This window comes from Lipomyces arxii (genome assembly GCF_038497795.1).
Source record: "Lipomyces arxii strain Phaff 12-163 unplaced genomic scaffold V1512scaffold_2, whole genome shotgun sequence".
Taxonomy (NCBI): domain Eukaryota; kingdom Fungi; phylum Ascomycota; class Lipomycetes; order Lipomycetales; family Lipomycetaceae; genus Lipomyces; species Lipomyces arxii.
Window position 1 is genome coordinate 395,932 of NW_027117701.1, and position 12,885 is coordinate 408,816.

General features: G+C 43.5%; 7 protein-coding genes across 7 annotated transcripts; 5 read left to right on the forward strand and 2 right to left on the reverse strand.

Moving 5' to 3' along the window:
- Positions 1–101: 101 nt before the first annotated feature.
- Positions 102–955, forward strand: V1512DRAFT_202959 (Longin-like domain-containing protein; the record flags this gene model as incomplete). Its single annotated transcript, XM_066913276.1, has 5 exons — positions 102–138; positions 191–225; positions 281–390; positions 444–607; positions 651–955. The coding sequence occupies 5 exons, from the start codon at positions 102–104 to the stop codon at positions 953–955; spliced, it is 651 nt and encodes a 216-aa protein (XP_066773493.1).
- Positions 611–2,108, reverse strand: V1512DRAFT_257833 (Elongator complex protein 5). Its single transcript, XM_066915314.1, has one exon. It carries the CDS (start codon positions 1,894–1,896, stop codon positions 1,027–1,029), a length of 870 nt encoding a protein of 289 aa, XP_066773494.1. The 5' UTR covers positions 1,897–2,108; the 3' UTR covers positions 611–1,026.
- V1512DRAFT_257834 (uncharacterized protein) lies at positions 1,989–4,328 on the forward strand. The gene is made up of 2 exons (XM_066915315.1): positions 1,989–3,782; positions 3,836–4,328. The coding sequence occupies exons 1-2, from the start codon at positions 2,044–2,046 to the stop codon at positions 4,203–4,205; spliced, it is 2,109 nt and encodes a 702-aa protein (XP_066773495.1). The 5' UTR covers positions 1,989–2,043; the 3' UTR covers positions 4,206–4,328.
- Positions 4,329–4,854: 526 nt separating this feature from the next.
- On the forward strand, positions 4,855–6,161 carry V1512DRAFT_257837 (uncharacterized protein). Its single transcript, XM_066915316.1, has 3 exons — positions 4,855–5,158; positions 5,201–5,407; positions 5,451–6,161. The coding sequence occupies exons 1-3, from the start codon at positions 4,964–4,966 to the stop codon at positions 6,141–6,143; spliced, it is 1,095 nt and encodes a 364-aa protein (XP_066773496.1). The 5' UTR covers positions 4,855–4,963; the 3' UTR covers positions 6,144–6,161.
- A 137-nt stretch (positions 6,162–6,298) lies between these two features.
- Positions 6,299–7,020, forward strand: V1512DRAFT_257838 (carbonic anhydrase). The gene is made up of 3 exons (XM_066915317.1): positions 6,299–6,484; positions 6,534–6,614; positions 6,664–7,020. The coding sequence occupies exons 1-3, from the start codon at positions 6,382–6,384 to the stop codon at positions 6,969–6,971; spliced, it is 492 nt and encodes a 163-aa protein (XP_066773497.1). The 5' UTR covers positions 6,299–6,381; the 3' UTR covers positions 6,972–7,020.
- Positions 7,021–9,953: 2,933 nt separating this feature from the next.
- On the forward strand, positions 9,954–11,017 carry V1512DRAFT_257842 (Alpha/Beta hydrolase protein). The gene is made up of 4 exons (XM_066915318.1): positions 9,954–10,289; positions 10,335–10,384; positions 10,432–10,454; positions 10,498–11,017. The coding sequence occupies exons 1-4, from the start codon at positions 10,017–10,019 to the stop codon at positions 10,974–10,976; spliced, it is 825 nt and encodes a 274-aa protein (XP_066773498.1). The 5' UTR covers positions 9,954–10,016; the 3' UTR covers positions 10,977–11,017.
- Positions 10,863–12,113, reverse strand: V1512DRAFT_63634 (uncharacterized protein). The gene has a single exon (XM_066918459.1). The coding sequence runs from the start codon at positions 12,025–12,027 to the stop codon at positions 11,029–11,031; it is 999 nt and encodes a 332-aa protein (XP_066773499.1). The 5' UTR covers positions 12,028–12,113; the 3' UTR covers positions 10,863–11,028.
- Between the last annotated feature and the right edge of the window lie 772 nt (positions 12,114–12,885).

Below are 12,885 nucleotides of genomic sequence, written 5' to 3' on the forward strand. Positions count from 1 at the left end.
ACGTGATTTTGATGCTTGTAATAAACGCAGTTGGATTGAGCGGCGGTCGAAGACAAGTGGCAGACACTGCGAATAAACACACAAGAATTAAACACAAAATGATGATCAGATCAACCACAATTGTGCGATTGAGGGACAGTGAGTGAATTTTACATAGTACGGATTAGGATATCTGACATTATGTTTACAGAGCTTCCTCTAGCAGCATCTACAGATGATTCGCAGGTCAGTTTAATATTGATCAGTTGATGTTGTTCACTGCTTACTCGTATTCAAACAGGATCTCAATGAATTGGCAAAATACACCGCAGAAGAGAAAGAAATTGTACGGAAATTAAACCCTACCTCGGAATCCCGGGCGTCAATTGAATCAGGGCCATTCACTCATCAGTATGTTCAAATTGAATCTGACATAAGAAATGCCGTATTCTGATCATACCAAGCTATTTGATTTCAAATGGTGTTATTTACATTACAATCTGCGAAAAGTCATATTCACGTAAACTTGCATTCACATATCTCGATGATTTAGCGAAAGAGTTCTCAACCTCGAATGGAAACAAGATTGATAATCCTGATTTAAGGGCGTTTGCATTCATAAGTTTCGGTATGTTAATTCATTATCAAGCGGGACTATTCTGACAAGACAGATAATTACATGCAGAAAACCCAACGTGTATATGAAGACTCACGGACAAATCTCAATCTCGATAAACTCAACGCTGAACTCCAAGACGTCACTCGAGTCATGACCAAAAACATCGAGGATTTGTTGTATCGTGGTGACACTCTTGACCGGATGTCAAACATGTCTTCAACGCTTCGAGCCGAATCTTCGAAGTACCGGAGTGCGGCTAAGAAAATCAACTTTGATGCCATGATCAGACAATACGCTCCAATCGCTGGTGTGTCTTTAATGTTTGTGTTCATGGTGTGGTGGATATTTTTGAGATGAAAAGAATGCAGCGCTACAATGAGTTCTTGATAAACTATGGTGCAGCTGTTGTCGTTGTTCGGTGTTGTACATTAGATCGGATCCTCATACGGATCTTCTTCGTCATAGTCGTCTTCCTTCTCAAACTCATACACAATCGCGCCTCCTCCAGTCTCGTCTTGCTGAGCCTTTAAGTACGGCAACTCGACGTTATCACGTGCAATCTTCTGCTTGTCTGTCAATCCGATATTAAACGTTGTCAGCCCTTTGACCAACTCGTCCTGATCTGGAGCAGTCTTGTCGGCCACGGTGGGTTTAAGTGTTACCGTATGCTTATTGAAATCAAAGTCAAACCTGCCTTCCACCGCGCGTCCCGATTTCCGCCTGTGAGTAAACTCAAGCAAGCACGACGGTGAATTTGACCCAATTGGTAACAAAAACGTATCACTTTCTTCCATATCAATATTTGACTTCGACATAATTTTGATGATTGTCGTAGCTAAGTACTGTAATTGCGTGCTTGATTTTGGTGCGTACGATGATACTAAACGCCTGTCGTCATCATCCAAGTGCGAAACTGCAACCACAGTCGAGTTTGGTCTGATTAAAGGCGTCATGAATTTCACCAGATTCGCACCATCAACATCAGACAGTGAATCAACCAGAATCAGTGATTTGGCTGCATTTTCAACCGTGCTGTTCACTTTATCGTGTATTTGATTCTGTGATAAATCATTGCAATCAATAAAAACCAGATTCGAGCATTTCATCCACTCAACATCAACATTCTCAAATGACAAGCACACAATCTTCACGTCTTCCTTGCTGGCATTTCTGTGCGCAAACTCAAGAAGAAAGTACTTCCCAGTCTGAACTACTGTATCTTGAATCAGTACAAACGGCGACAAATCTTTCAATCCCAGAATTCTCGTCAATAAAACTGAAGAGTGTTGCTGTTGCATTTTGTGTTTGTGTTTTTGATGAGGAAATCTAATTTGCTTGAACAGAATTTATTGAGCCGCGCGGAATTTCCCCGGGGACTCGTTTAAACCTTAAAAAATATTTCGACTTTCCCTCTTTCTTATCCGCATTTTCATCAACTGGACGAAATGACTCGAGTGTACGCGGTCAAGTCCTTGTTTAACCAAGTGTCAAAGAGCGCGATGGTTTCATTATGGACTCGTGCGCTGGCTACTGCTGCAAACCTGCCCCCACAAACCTTGACAGAAAAGATTGTGCAAAAGTACAGCCAGGGCCTGCCTGAGGGCAAATTTCTCCGGGCCGGCGACTTTGTGACAATCAAGCCTCAGCACTGTATGACTCACGATAACTCATGGCCAGTGGCAATGAAGTTCAAAGGATTGGGAGCGACAAAAGTGTATGATAACCGACAAGTCGTTTTGACTCTAGACCACGACGTGCAAAACAAAACGGAGAAGAATTTGGAAAAGTATAAAAACATTGAGAATTTTGGCAAGGAGCATGGAATCGACTTTTACCCAGCTGGAAGCGGCATTGGACATCAGATTCTGGTTGAGCAGGGATATGCTTTTCCGGGAACGCTTACAGTCGCGTCAGATTCGCATTCAAATATGTACGGTGGAGTCGGATGCTTGGGCACGCCTATGGTCCGAACAGATGCTGCGTCTATTTGGGCTACGGGACAGACATGGTGGCAGATCCCGGCAGTCGCCAACGTTGAGTTACGTGGACGATTGCCAGTCGGCGTTTCAGGCAAGGACGTGATTGTTGCACTTTGCGGAGTGTTCAACCACGACGAAGTGCTCAACCATGCGATTGAATTCACTGGTGATGCTATCCCGGATCTGTCTGTCGATGACAGGTTGACTATTGCCAACATGACAACTGAATGGGGTGCGCTGTCTGGTTTGTTCCCAGTCGACAAGGTCCTTGTAAACTGGTTACGGTCTCGTGTTTTGCGCCTTCCTCAACCTCACCCAAGAATCTCTTCTGAAAGAGTTGAAGCTTTGGCAACAGCACTTGAGCAAGGTGATCCTCTGTTGTCGGCCTCACCTGGTGCCGTTTACGCGAAGCATTTAGTGTTAGACCTTTCAACTTTGTCGCCTTACGTTTCCGGGCCCAACTCGGTCAAGGTCATGAACTCACTGACCGACCTGTCAAAGCAGAACATTGCAATCCAAAAAGCTTATCTTGTTTCGTGCACCAACAGTCGGCTGTCAGACATCCAATCCGCTGCCCGTGTAGTCAAGGGTCACAAGGTCGCTGATGGTGTCGAGTTTTACATTGCGGCCGCCAGTTCGAACGTTCAGGCCGACGCCGAAGCCGACGGTGCGTGGAATACTTTACTCGAAGCCGGCGCGAAGCCGCTTCCTGCCGGCTGTGGTCCTTGTATCGGACTTGGTGTTGGATTACTCAAGGACGGCGAAGTTGGCATTTCCGCCACGAACCGAAACTTCAAGGGCAGAATGGGCAGCCGAGACGCATTGGCATACCTCGCGTCGCCGGCCGTTGTCGCTGCGTCAGCGGTTCTGGGAAAAATTGCGTCACCAGCCGAAGTCATGGGTGCAGCCGTGCCCGAGAGTCCTGAGCTGGTAAGTTCCGAAGACAAAGTCGAGCAGTCCGCCGAGATTGCCGAAGACTCGACCGCGACTCAGGTCTTGGACGGCTTTCCGGCGTTGATTGACGGCGAGATTGTGTTTTGCGATGCGGACAATATCAACACCGACGGAATTTATCCTGGAAAGTACACGTACCAGGATGATGTTCCTAAAGACAAAATGGCAGAGGTGTGCATGGAGAATTATGACGCGGACTTTGGGTCAAAGACTTTTGCGACCGACGTTCTTGTTAGCGGTTTCAACTTTGGGTAAGAGAGATTTTAAGATTTAAGCTTGTTTTTCACAGACTAATCCAGGTTAGCACCGGATCTTCTCGGGAACAGGCGGCTACCTGCATTTTAGCCCGGAATATCAATTTAGTGGTCGCTGGATCGTTCAGTAACATATTTTTCCGTAACAGTATTAATAACGCTCTTCTGACGCTCGAGCTTCCTGGATTAATTTCGCTGTTACGGAGGAAATTTGGCGATGCCAAACCAGAACTGACTCGAAGAACTGGACTCTTTATTCGTTGGGACGTACCGCGTGCGAGAGTTCAAGTCCGAGCTGGTGCCGCTCCAGACTCACGTGTGCTGTTTGAGCAAAAAGTCGGAGACCTGGGCCCGAATTTGCAGGACATCATTATCCAAGGCGGACTCGAAGGGTGGGTCAAGAATGAGATTTCGAAGTAGATGATGCCATGTTGAGGGTTTGGTGTGTTTTACAGCGTGTAGTATAGAATGTAATACAGATATATGACATAAATATGAATTGAGCATTATGTATATGCAGGGGTATAATATGACGTTTAGTAGCACGTTACTTTTGGAATTTTTGTATCTGAAGTAGCGACAAAAGAAGGAAGAAAGTTTTGTATTAGATTAATTAGTAATTAATAATGGCAAGAATGCATTAGAATGTATTAATTTGATTTATATTCAATGAGTTAGAGTGTAAAAGTGGGATGGAGTGAATGAATGGAGTACCCGGCTTGGTGAAATTTCCCCGCATATTCTCGGTTGGTACTACTTATACAGAAGATTAGGTATATAGCGTATGGTATAAAAACGTGCTTAGTATATGACGTATTTGATATATAGTATATGTATTACATGATATACATTACTATATAATACGGTATTATATAATATATACATCACTATATATAATACAATTCATCTCTAATGTCTATTCTTCTTCAAGCATTTTACTATGATTCAGGTCAAAGTCTTGCCGTCACCAACCCGCGTTTATCCTGAATTAGGTAAAATGTGCTCCGTTCCCAATTATCCCTGTCAAAACTCCGAGAGGCATTTTAGTCCGCTTGTACCCCAAAGGTGTCTACTCCTCATGTTCTAGTTCCGTAAACCCTTTACATATAAAAAGGTCGTCAGTTCCCGCCTAGACTTTAGTAACAGCCCTACTCCTCACACAAACTACTCAGATCACAATGAGCACAAAGAAAGTTCTTGCCGTCTTATACAAGGCTGGCCAACATGCAAAAGATGAACCCCGCATGTACGGTTGTCTAGAAAACGAGCTCGGTCTCAGATCTTTCCTTGAGTCTAAAGGATACAAATATGTCTTGACGGACGACAAGGAAGGCCCTAATTCAACTCTTGATAAAGAGATTGTTGACGCTGAAGTAAATTGTCTTATATGTATATCAATTTATGACTAATGACAGATTGTCATCACTACTCCATTCCACCCTGGATACATCACCCGAGACCGTATTGCAAAAGCAAAAAACTTGAAATTATTGGTCACGGCCGGTGTCGGTTCTGACCATGTCGACTTGGATGCCGCCAACGAGCGCAACATCACTGTCGCCGAAGTTACTGGCTCTAACGTTACTTCTGTTGCAGAGCATGTCGTCATGACAATGCTGGCTGTTAGTATACACTTCTTACCTATGATCTATCTAACAGAAACAGTTAGTTCGTAATTTTGTGCCCGCCCATGAACAAATCATCAACGGCCAATGGGATGTTGCTGGTGCGGCCAAGAATTCGTTCGATCTTGAGAACAAAGTCATCGCAACCATTGGATCTGGACGGATCGGTCAACGTGTTCTTAAGCGTGTACTCCCATTCGAACCCAAAGAGCTTCTGTACTACGATTACCAAGCTCTCCCACCCGATGTCGAGAAAGAACTTCACTGTCGTCGTGTCGAAAACCTTGAAGAGCTAGTTGCTCAGGCCGACATTATCACCGTCAACTGCCCGCTTCATGAGTCCACCAAGGGAATGATTAACAAGAAATTGCTTTCTAAGTTCAAGAAAGGTTCATGGCTCGTTAACACTGCGCGTGGAGCAATTTGCGTCAAAGAAGACGTTGCTGCTGCGCTCGAATCTGGTCAAATTCGTGGGTATGGTGGTGATGTCTGGTTCCCGCAGCCTGCACCTGCCAACCACCCTTGGCGCAACATGCGTAACGCGTACGGTGGTGGTAACGCGATGACCCCTCATATTTCTGGCACGTCCATCGATGCCCAGGTAAGATACGCCGAAGGTACTAAGAGCATTATCGACACGTATTTGAAGGGCACCAAGGATTATCGTCCTCAGGACTTGATTGTCATTGATGGTCACTATGCTACTCGCGCGTACGGTGCTGACAAGAAATAAGCACGTCGAATTCTGTTGGTTAAAGTATTCTGTTGATTAAGAAATTAATCGTTATCTTAAACCTTATGTGCGTTAAGCTGCGTATTGTAAACTTTAAATGCTATGACGGCATCGAATTTGCCAAAGTGAATTGAAAGTTGCGACATCGCACTCGAAATGGCGACAGCTTCATATTCACGCTTCTTATATCTTTATCCAAAATGTCGTTCCAAATTAACAAGCACTAAACATCTACACCATGAGCAAGATCGTCCAAGAAGTCATCGCCGCAAACGACAAGTATGTAGCTTCATTCACAAAGGGCTCCTTGCCTCTGCCCCCTGACCGCAAGTTTGCTATTGGTAAGTTTTAGCACAGTGTGCTTTTGTTATTGGAGACTAATCTGTGTAGTGACTTGTATGGATGCGAGAATTGATCCTGCTAAAGCACTTGGATTGAAAGAAGGCGATGCTCATGTGATTCGTAATGCCGGTCAGTAGAGTCTTTCGTCGCAATGCCGACAAATTACTGACAAAGCCAGGAGGACGAGCAAAAGAAGCGCTTCGATCGGTAATTATCTCGCAACAACTTTTAGGTACGACCGAGGTCATCGTGATCCACCATACCGACTGCGGCATGTTGACATTCACCGACAACCAACTTCACGGGATCTTGAAGGATAAGTTTAACACCGACGTCAGTGTTGACTTCTTGCCTTTCAGCGACCTAGAAAGTAGCGTTAAAGAAGACGTCGACCTGATCAAGAATAGTGGGGTTGTTGACAAAAGCGTTAACGCTACTGGATGGGTCTACGAAGTTGAGACCGGCAAGATCAGAAGTGTTGTATAGGCGAATTTGCGTTTATCATTACAAATAATTAAATTACTATACCGTTTAATTACAAAACATTACAAATAACTCTACCGTTTTAACGCCTCCAGATCCCTGATATATTGTCAAAATCACAAACCGTTAGAACTTTAAAAACATATCAAACACAGACCAACCTAGCCCAAACGCCTGTCCAAACTCCTATCCAAATCTATTACTCCAGCAGTTTAGATGCGTACTGCGAAATAGCAATCGTAAGAACGATGCTTGTACAAAGCCCATATTTTGAGAGCTTTATCATCTGCTTGACAGAAATCATCGCGCTGTTTAAAAGCGCGGAAATGTCTTTCGGCGTTGAAAGCACCAGCACTTTAGTTTTGATAGCTCTGCTAAACGACACTACTGAAGTAACGCTTAGTTTGTATTGAGCTTGAACTCTCTTGACCAAAATCGAAAAACCAGCACTGCCTTCATATTGTGGTTCCGCGGCGTTATAATCTGCTTCGGTCGCAAACTCGCTGGTAGGCAGTATTAAAGCGCTATTCATTTGATCCTCGTTGATCTGAACGTCGGACAGCGAATTGTATACAGCAAAAAGCATAAACATTTAAAACTGAGTCTAAATACTCTTTGGAGAGAAGCTAGCAGTAGGTGCCGCCAGTATTAATGGCAAAAATAGGGACTGAGAATCGAATACGAGTTTTGACCATATTGGTGTCACGTGGAACCAGACCTCTCTCGCTTACTCCATCATCACACTAATCGTCCTTTACATTATTCCGTATTTAAATACTGCTAGTTGCAATATAATTTAAATCATGCTCTAATATATTTTATTCTATTAGCTAGACTTGGGTAAGGTTTATTTTTAATTATATTCATTAACTATCTACAGGTAAGACAAGACGACGAGATGCGCTGCCAACGTATGCCCTTGTTCGTGCGTGCTTAAACGTCATCGCTGCTACCAAAATCAGGGGTATTGGCAAATACACTTTAGAGTGCGCATATAAGCTGTTGAGTGTTTCTGTTCTAAAGCACACTCTTATGCAGCAAACTTGTATAAGTAAATAGTGGGCCAACAAATTATGCCAAGCATATCTTAGACATTTCTGAGTTGTAACGATTGATGTGCGGATGTTCAATGACGTAGGGCCATAACATGATAAAGAAATAAGGTTTGCGTACAGCGTAGGGTTGTCGTTGCCGGCTGCGAACACCTCGAGAATCGCGTACTACACCAAACCATCAAGAAGCTTTCGTTCCTAGCAGCTGTCTTCTTGTGCTGTTACGGCAATGGCAAAATAGTTTGTAGTTGCCGCAAAATGGCCACAGCCGTAATGCTATGCACTGTTCTTGAACGTACGGCGTGCGTCGGTGAGCTCAAACACCTGCTTGAGCATATAATGTATCTCTACAGAAGAGCGATTTGCCCTAATAAATGAAATTATTTATACAGCTACAAGAGAAAATTTGCTACTTGAAATATTTTAAACTATTGAAAAACTGTACAGCATCGTGTGAACATCCATATCGCTTTAAACAATGTTCATCGTACAGCGCAGAGTTGTAACCGCTTGAATACATGAAATGACCACAGAAATAATACTTACTTAACAAGCTAGCATATGAATATGAAGCTGTTAGAAAAAATCTGCGCTGATATGGATTGCTTGCATTTAATAGCTTCTCGGGTTTTATCTTTTCAGTGCAGACTGGTAATGAGATGAAATAAAGAAATGTATGAGTTAATTATAACTACACGCACAAGTTACTATTTTAAATACCAACCTCAGTACTCCTGGATTGTATGTAACGTTTACAACCAAAGTCACAACACTTGACCTCTCTAAGGAAATCTGAGGTCAACAAGACGCCCTCTGTCATTGCGAATGTAGTTTCCCGTCCACCCCCGATTCTTCCAGCCACCGTCACCGGTATATGTAACATGCGTATTCCAGCCCTTAGGAAACACCCAGAAATGGTAACCCCGTGGTCTGGCGGTGCCATGAACAGAAACTGCAAAGTGACCTTTAGCAATATTGCCGCTATCGGAAGTTACCTGGCACCGCACATTACCGGCGTCGTACGCAATTACCATGTTTAAACCTCGAGCTTCTGCGTGAGAAAGACAGTCACCTAATGCGTTTTCTGGTGTTTCTGGTGTTCGGGAATGAAAAATGTTCTCTATCTCGTCTTTGATTATATCTTTCAAATCGATATTGACTTGAAGTTCTGCCATACCCAGTGTATGTGATTAAAGTTGCTAAGGAGAAAGAAAACTCAAGGTGGTATTTATGTGCATTCAAATAGTCATAAGTGAGACATGCAATGTGACATGGCAAGAACATGCTTGCGTGTACAGAGGAGAGTACGGCATTGGTTTGGTTTTAACTCTTTAAAAGGCTAATACTTGCATTAACATTGACCTATTAATATGGCCACATATTGACTTGCAGTGAACAGTACACTGCTAAACCTTCATCTTGTATTCTGACACTCTTACATAGTCTACCGATACTAGCGAGCTCATGTGATCATGTTTCTGTACTCGAGGCCAAAGTTTCAGAAAAACCCTGAAACCCTGAAAAAAAAAATACGGAAATACAAACCACACCCTGTGTGCTTCCGCATTGACCAAGTCAAGTCGTATTCTAGTAACGGCAGAACGTCTAGTAAGAGAGCAAAAGTTAACAGGATAGAGCGGCGTTTAAAAATCTGACCATCGCGGAGCTGCCGTAAGTGCATGCAATGTAGACAACATTTCTCGAGGTAATTTAACTCTGTTGAAATACAAGCGAGTAATGAAAAATTCAGCCTTGAGTTGAAGTTCTAGTATAACCAGCGTTCCGATATATATATCTCAAAATCAAGGAGTACGTAGAGACTACCAGCACGACAGCTAAGAGTAAACAGGCGAGCCGTATACACTGAGGCTGGGAGTGATCCGATAGGTGAGTGCTGCTTATCTATGACAGCTGTTCCCGTAAACTATTTATTATACGAAATCAACATGCTGACCGACGACTTTCAGCTCCTCCCGTAAATTATTATACAGTCAAAATGCTGACCGACACCTTTGCGCTTCCTGAAACCACCCCGGCAGTGAGTGTGAAGACCATTAATATTGCCGGTGTGCTGGTGTATTTATGTGGAGTTGCGGAATTGACTCCCGCGCAAGCGCAAGACGTTACTGTCGTGTTTCACTCTCATGGCCGTACTCGGTCGCATAAAAATGCTCTAGCAGTCGCGTTTCAAGCATTTAGTGAGATAAAAGATAGAAAAAAGGGATTGGTGTTTGTTACTATGGATAATCGTAACCATGGCGCACGTGCGGTACGGGATTATTGAAAATTAGTTGATCGAGACTGATTGGAGCAGATTGACGAATTGTCAATTCAAACCTGGAATAAGGGCAATGTACATCATGGGCGAGTATGATCAAAGTTTCAATTGCGTGAACTAATTTTTGGAATAGACAGGATATGATGTCTATGGTTGGTGAGTGCACTATTGCTTGGCTAGGTGACAGCTAATAGATTAGACGGAATTGCCGCTGACTACAAGCTTGTCATGAACCATTTGCAGGCCTACGTTGGATCCGAGTTTATCATTACGGAGTTTATAGCGACAGGCACTTCGCTCGGCGGTCATGTGACTTGGAACTTGCTTGCACAGGACAAACGTATTCAGCGCGGTGTCATCTTCGTTGGGTGCCCCAACATGACTGCGCTTTTACTTGACAGAGTAGGTGAGCAAAAGGACACAATTTTGTGGAACAAGTACCTTGAACAAGTCTGTCTCGATCGCGACGCAGAAATTGCAGGCATTACCGGTAAAGAAATTGTTATCTTGAACGGTGCGGAAGACACGCTTGTCTCGGACAAGTTTACCAAAGGGTGGGTTGAAAAGTACGGCAAGAATAACAAGGTTTTATACAAAGTTCAGGAAGGACGTGGACACGGACTTAGTTTTGGAATGGTGGAAGATTTCGTGAAGTGGCTTGCCGAAGTTGTCAACTAATTTCTAACCTAATAAAACTATTCTACATTTAGAATTCCAGTACACGATTTCTCTAAATAAAAGCAGCTGCGCCCAACAATGGACTCTCTCGACCATGCATCTCTCTACTAACTCTGTACTGTCTGCTTACTTTCTCAATCATGGCCTGTTTCTGTTCATACGCGGCCACATCATCTGGCTCTTCGCTGATCTTGCGCTCATGCCTTACCTGAGATTTGCCACTGTGTCGCAGGCTGAAACTCCTAGGCGGAGCAATCCATGGTCGTGGCGCTTTTGGTGGTGGTGGTGGTGGCGGCGGCGACGTAAGCCACGTATCGGACGAGGATGCTGATGAAATGTCTGACTCAAACGACATTGGTGAAGCGGGAATCATCAAGCTGGATTTTGGAAGATTCCCAATGTCGTGATCCTCGTTTGCAAAATCGTCCGCCTCGGGATCATAGATTGAGACGGCTGACGGTCGTCGTGATTCGTCATAGTTTGTGAACACTTGTCGCTGATGGACGTTAACCATCAGATTATTGCTGTCATTTATCTCGAGGGCTCTGTCAGTAGACAGTTTGCGACAGTAGCTTGCAATCAAATGATCAAGAATATCTTTGTCTTCATCATACCAGCTTGACTCCGGACGTGGCGGTCGAGGCGGCGCCAGTTTCTGCTGTTCAGAGTCATCGTCGCGAGTCTTGGACGAGGGAATAATCATACTGGCATGATCCTTGAAAGCCGACAGGATGAACGATGACGATCGTGTGAGTGATGATGCTCTGGATAGCGACGACACGCGAGAAAGTGACGACGATCGAGATAACGACGGAGATTGCGGCAGTTTGGGAGATGGAGCCGATGCCTTCACAGCAGGCAAAGGCGACATGTCTTTTTGAGTATCAGCAGACCGACCTATTATAATGCTGTCGGGAGAAGTCGATTTTAACGGTACAGGTTGATTTGAAACAAGCTTTCGCTGAGAAAACTTTGCTACATCCAATATTTGCGACCTCAGAGGCGATTTGGAAGTCGAATGGTCAGGATGATTGACCTGTGGTTTTGTCATTTTACCGACCGAATGAGGTTCATTCTGGAGGTTGCTGCTATAGAAGTCTTCAACGCCCAGGTGCAGCACATGACGCACATTAAATGGCTCTGAGATGCGTTTTCTGCCTTTGGATGAAAATATCTTGGGAGATATAAGTAATGAGGACCCTATACCTGTTAATTCATAACCCTTACAATTTTATACCAGACATACTTTTCGACTCCTTTTTATACTCAATCCTGTTCTGTTGCTTTGCTTCTTTGTTCATTAGCTCTTGCTCAGCATTCAACCACACGTCTCTCATAGGCGGTCCAGGCACCACGACATTCTCCATCTTCTTCGCGATTGCAAGTCCAATACTGTAATTGTCTAATGCAGGCATGTTAGTTGAAGTTGAACTCAGTGATTCCGCTGTAAGTTGAGGTGAAGAAGAACGAATGGGAGTAGTTGTAGCAGATTTGGTGTCTGAAAAAGATCTTGTAATAGAAGAACTTCTTCGCAAAGTCGACTTGCTAGGTACTAATGGCGGTATTGGCTCCATTGTTACAAACAGTTGCAATTTTATGGTGTTACTATGTGTTTCTTTTAAGTACAATTCACACAAAATATAGTAAAAATTTAAGAAAGAGAAAGGAAGAAAAGAGGCAGTATAAGATTGGGGCATTATTTGCTTTCATAAAAATTAGTATTAACGTGGTTCTGAAAAATAGCAAATTACACCAAGATGAGGCCACTTGACATAGAAAATTGATAGTTTCAGGAGGCAAATTGTTTACAAAATTTATTAATTGGTAAGGCCTCATCTGTAAACTTTAAAATGTGTAATTAATGAGATGACCTCAATTTAAATTTAGGGTTTCAATTACAGAAGTTTAA

Excerpts from the sequence above, each read along its gene's own strand:
- V1512DRAFT_257842 (XM_066915318.1), top strand. The coding sequence starts at position 10,017 with ATGCTGACCGACACCTTTGCGCTTCCTGAAACCACCCCGGCAGTGAGT. Across the intron at positions 10,290-10,334 it reads GTAACCATGGCGCACGTGCG|ATTGACGAATTGTCAATTCA; the intron begins GTACGGGATTAT and ends TGATTGGAGCAG. Across the intron at positions 10,385-10,431 it reads AAGGGCAATGTACATCATGG|ACAGGATATGATGTCTATGG; the intron begins GCGAGTATGATC and ends TTTTTGGAATAG.
- V1512DRAFT_257834 (XM_066915315.1), top strand. The coding sequence starts at position 2,044 with ATGACTCGAGTGTACGCGGTCAAGTCCTTGTTTAACCAAGTGTCAAAG. Across the intron at positions 3,783-3,835 it reads GTTAGCGGTTTCAACTTTGG|CACCGGATCTTCTCGGGAAC; the intron begins GTAAGAGAGATT and ends AATCCAGGTTAG.
- V1512DRAFT_63634 (XM_066918459.1), bottom strand. The coding sequence starts at position 12,027 with ATGACAAAACCACAGGTCAATCATCCTGACCATTCGACTTCCAAATCG.
- V1512DRAFT_257833 (XM_066915314.1), bottom strand. The coding sequence starts at position 1,896 with ATGCAACAGCAACACTCTTCAGTTTTATTGACGAGAATTCTGGGATTG.
- V1512DRAFT_257838 (XM_066915317.1), top strand. The coding sequence starts at position 6,382 with ATGAGCAAGATCGTCCAAGAAGTCATCGCCGCAAACGACAAGTATGTA. Across the intron at positions 6,485-6,533 it reads TGACCGCAAGTTTGCTATTG|TGACTTGTATGGATGCGAGA; the intron begins GTAAGTTTTAGC and ends TAATCTGTGTAG. Across the intron at positions 6,615-6,663 it reads TCATGTGATTCGTAATGCCG|GAGGACGAGCAAAAGAAGCG; the intron begins GTCAGTAGAGTC and ends TGACAAAGCCAG.
- V1512DRAFT_257837 (XM_066915316.1), top strand. The coding sequence starts at position 4,964 with ATGAGCACAAAGAAAGTTCTTGCCGTCTTATACAAGGCTGGCCAACAT. Across the intron at positions 5,159-5,200 it reads AAGAGATTGTTGACGCTGAA|ATTGTCATCACTACTCCATT; the intron begins GTAAATTGTCTT and ends GACTAATGACAG. Across the intron at positions 5,408-5,450 it reads TCGTCATGACAATGCTGGCT|TTAGTTCGTAATTTTGTGCC; the intron begins GTTAGTATACAC and ends TAACAGAAACAG.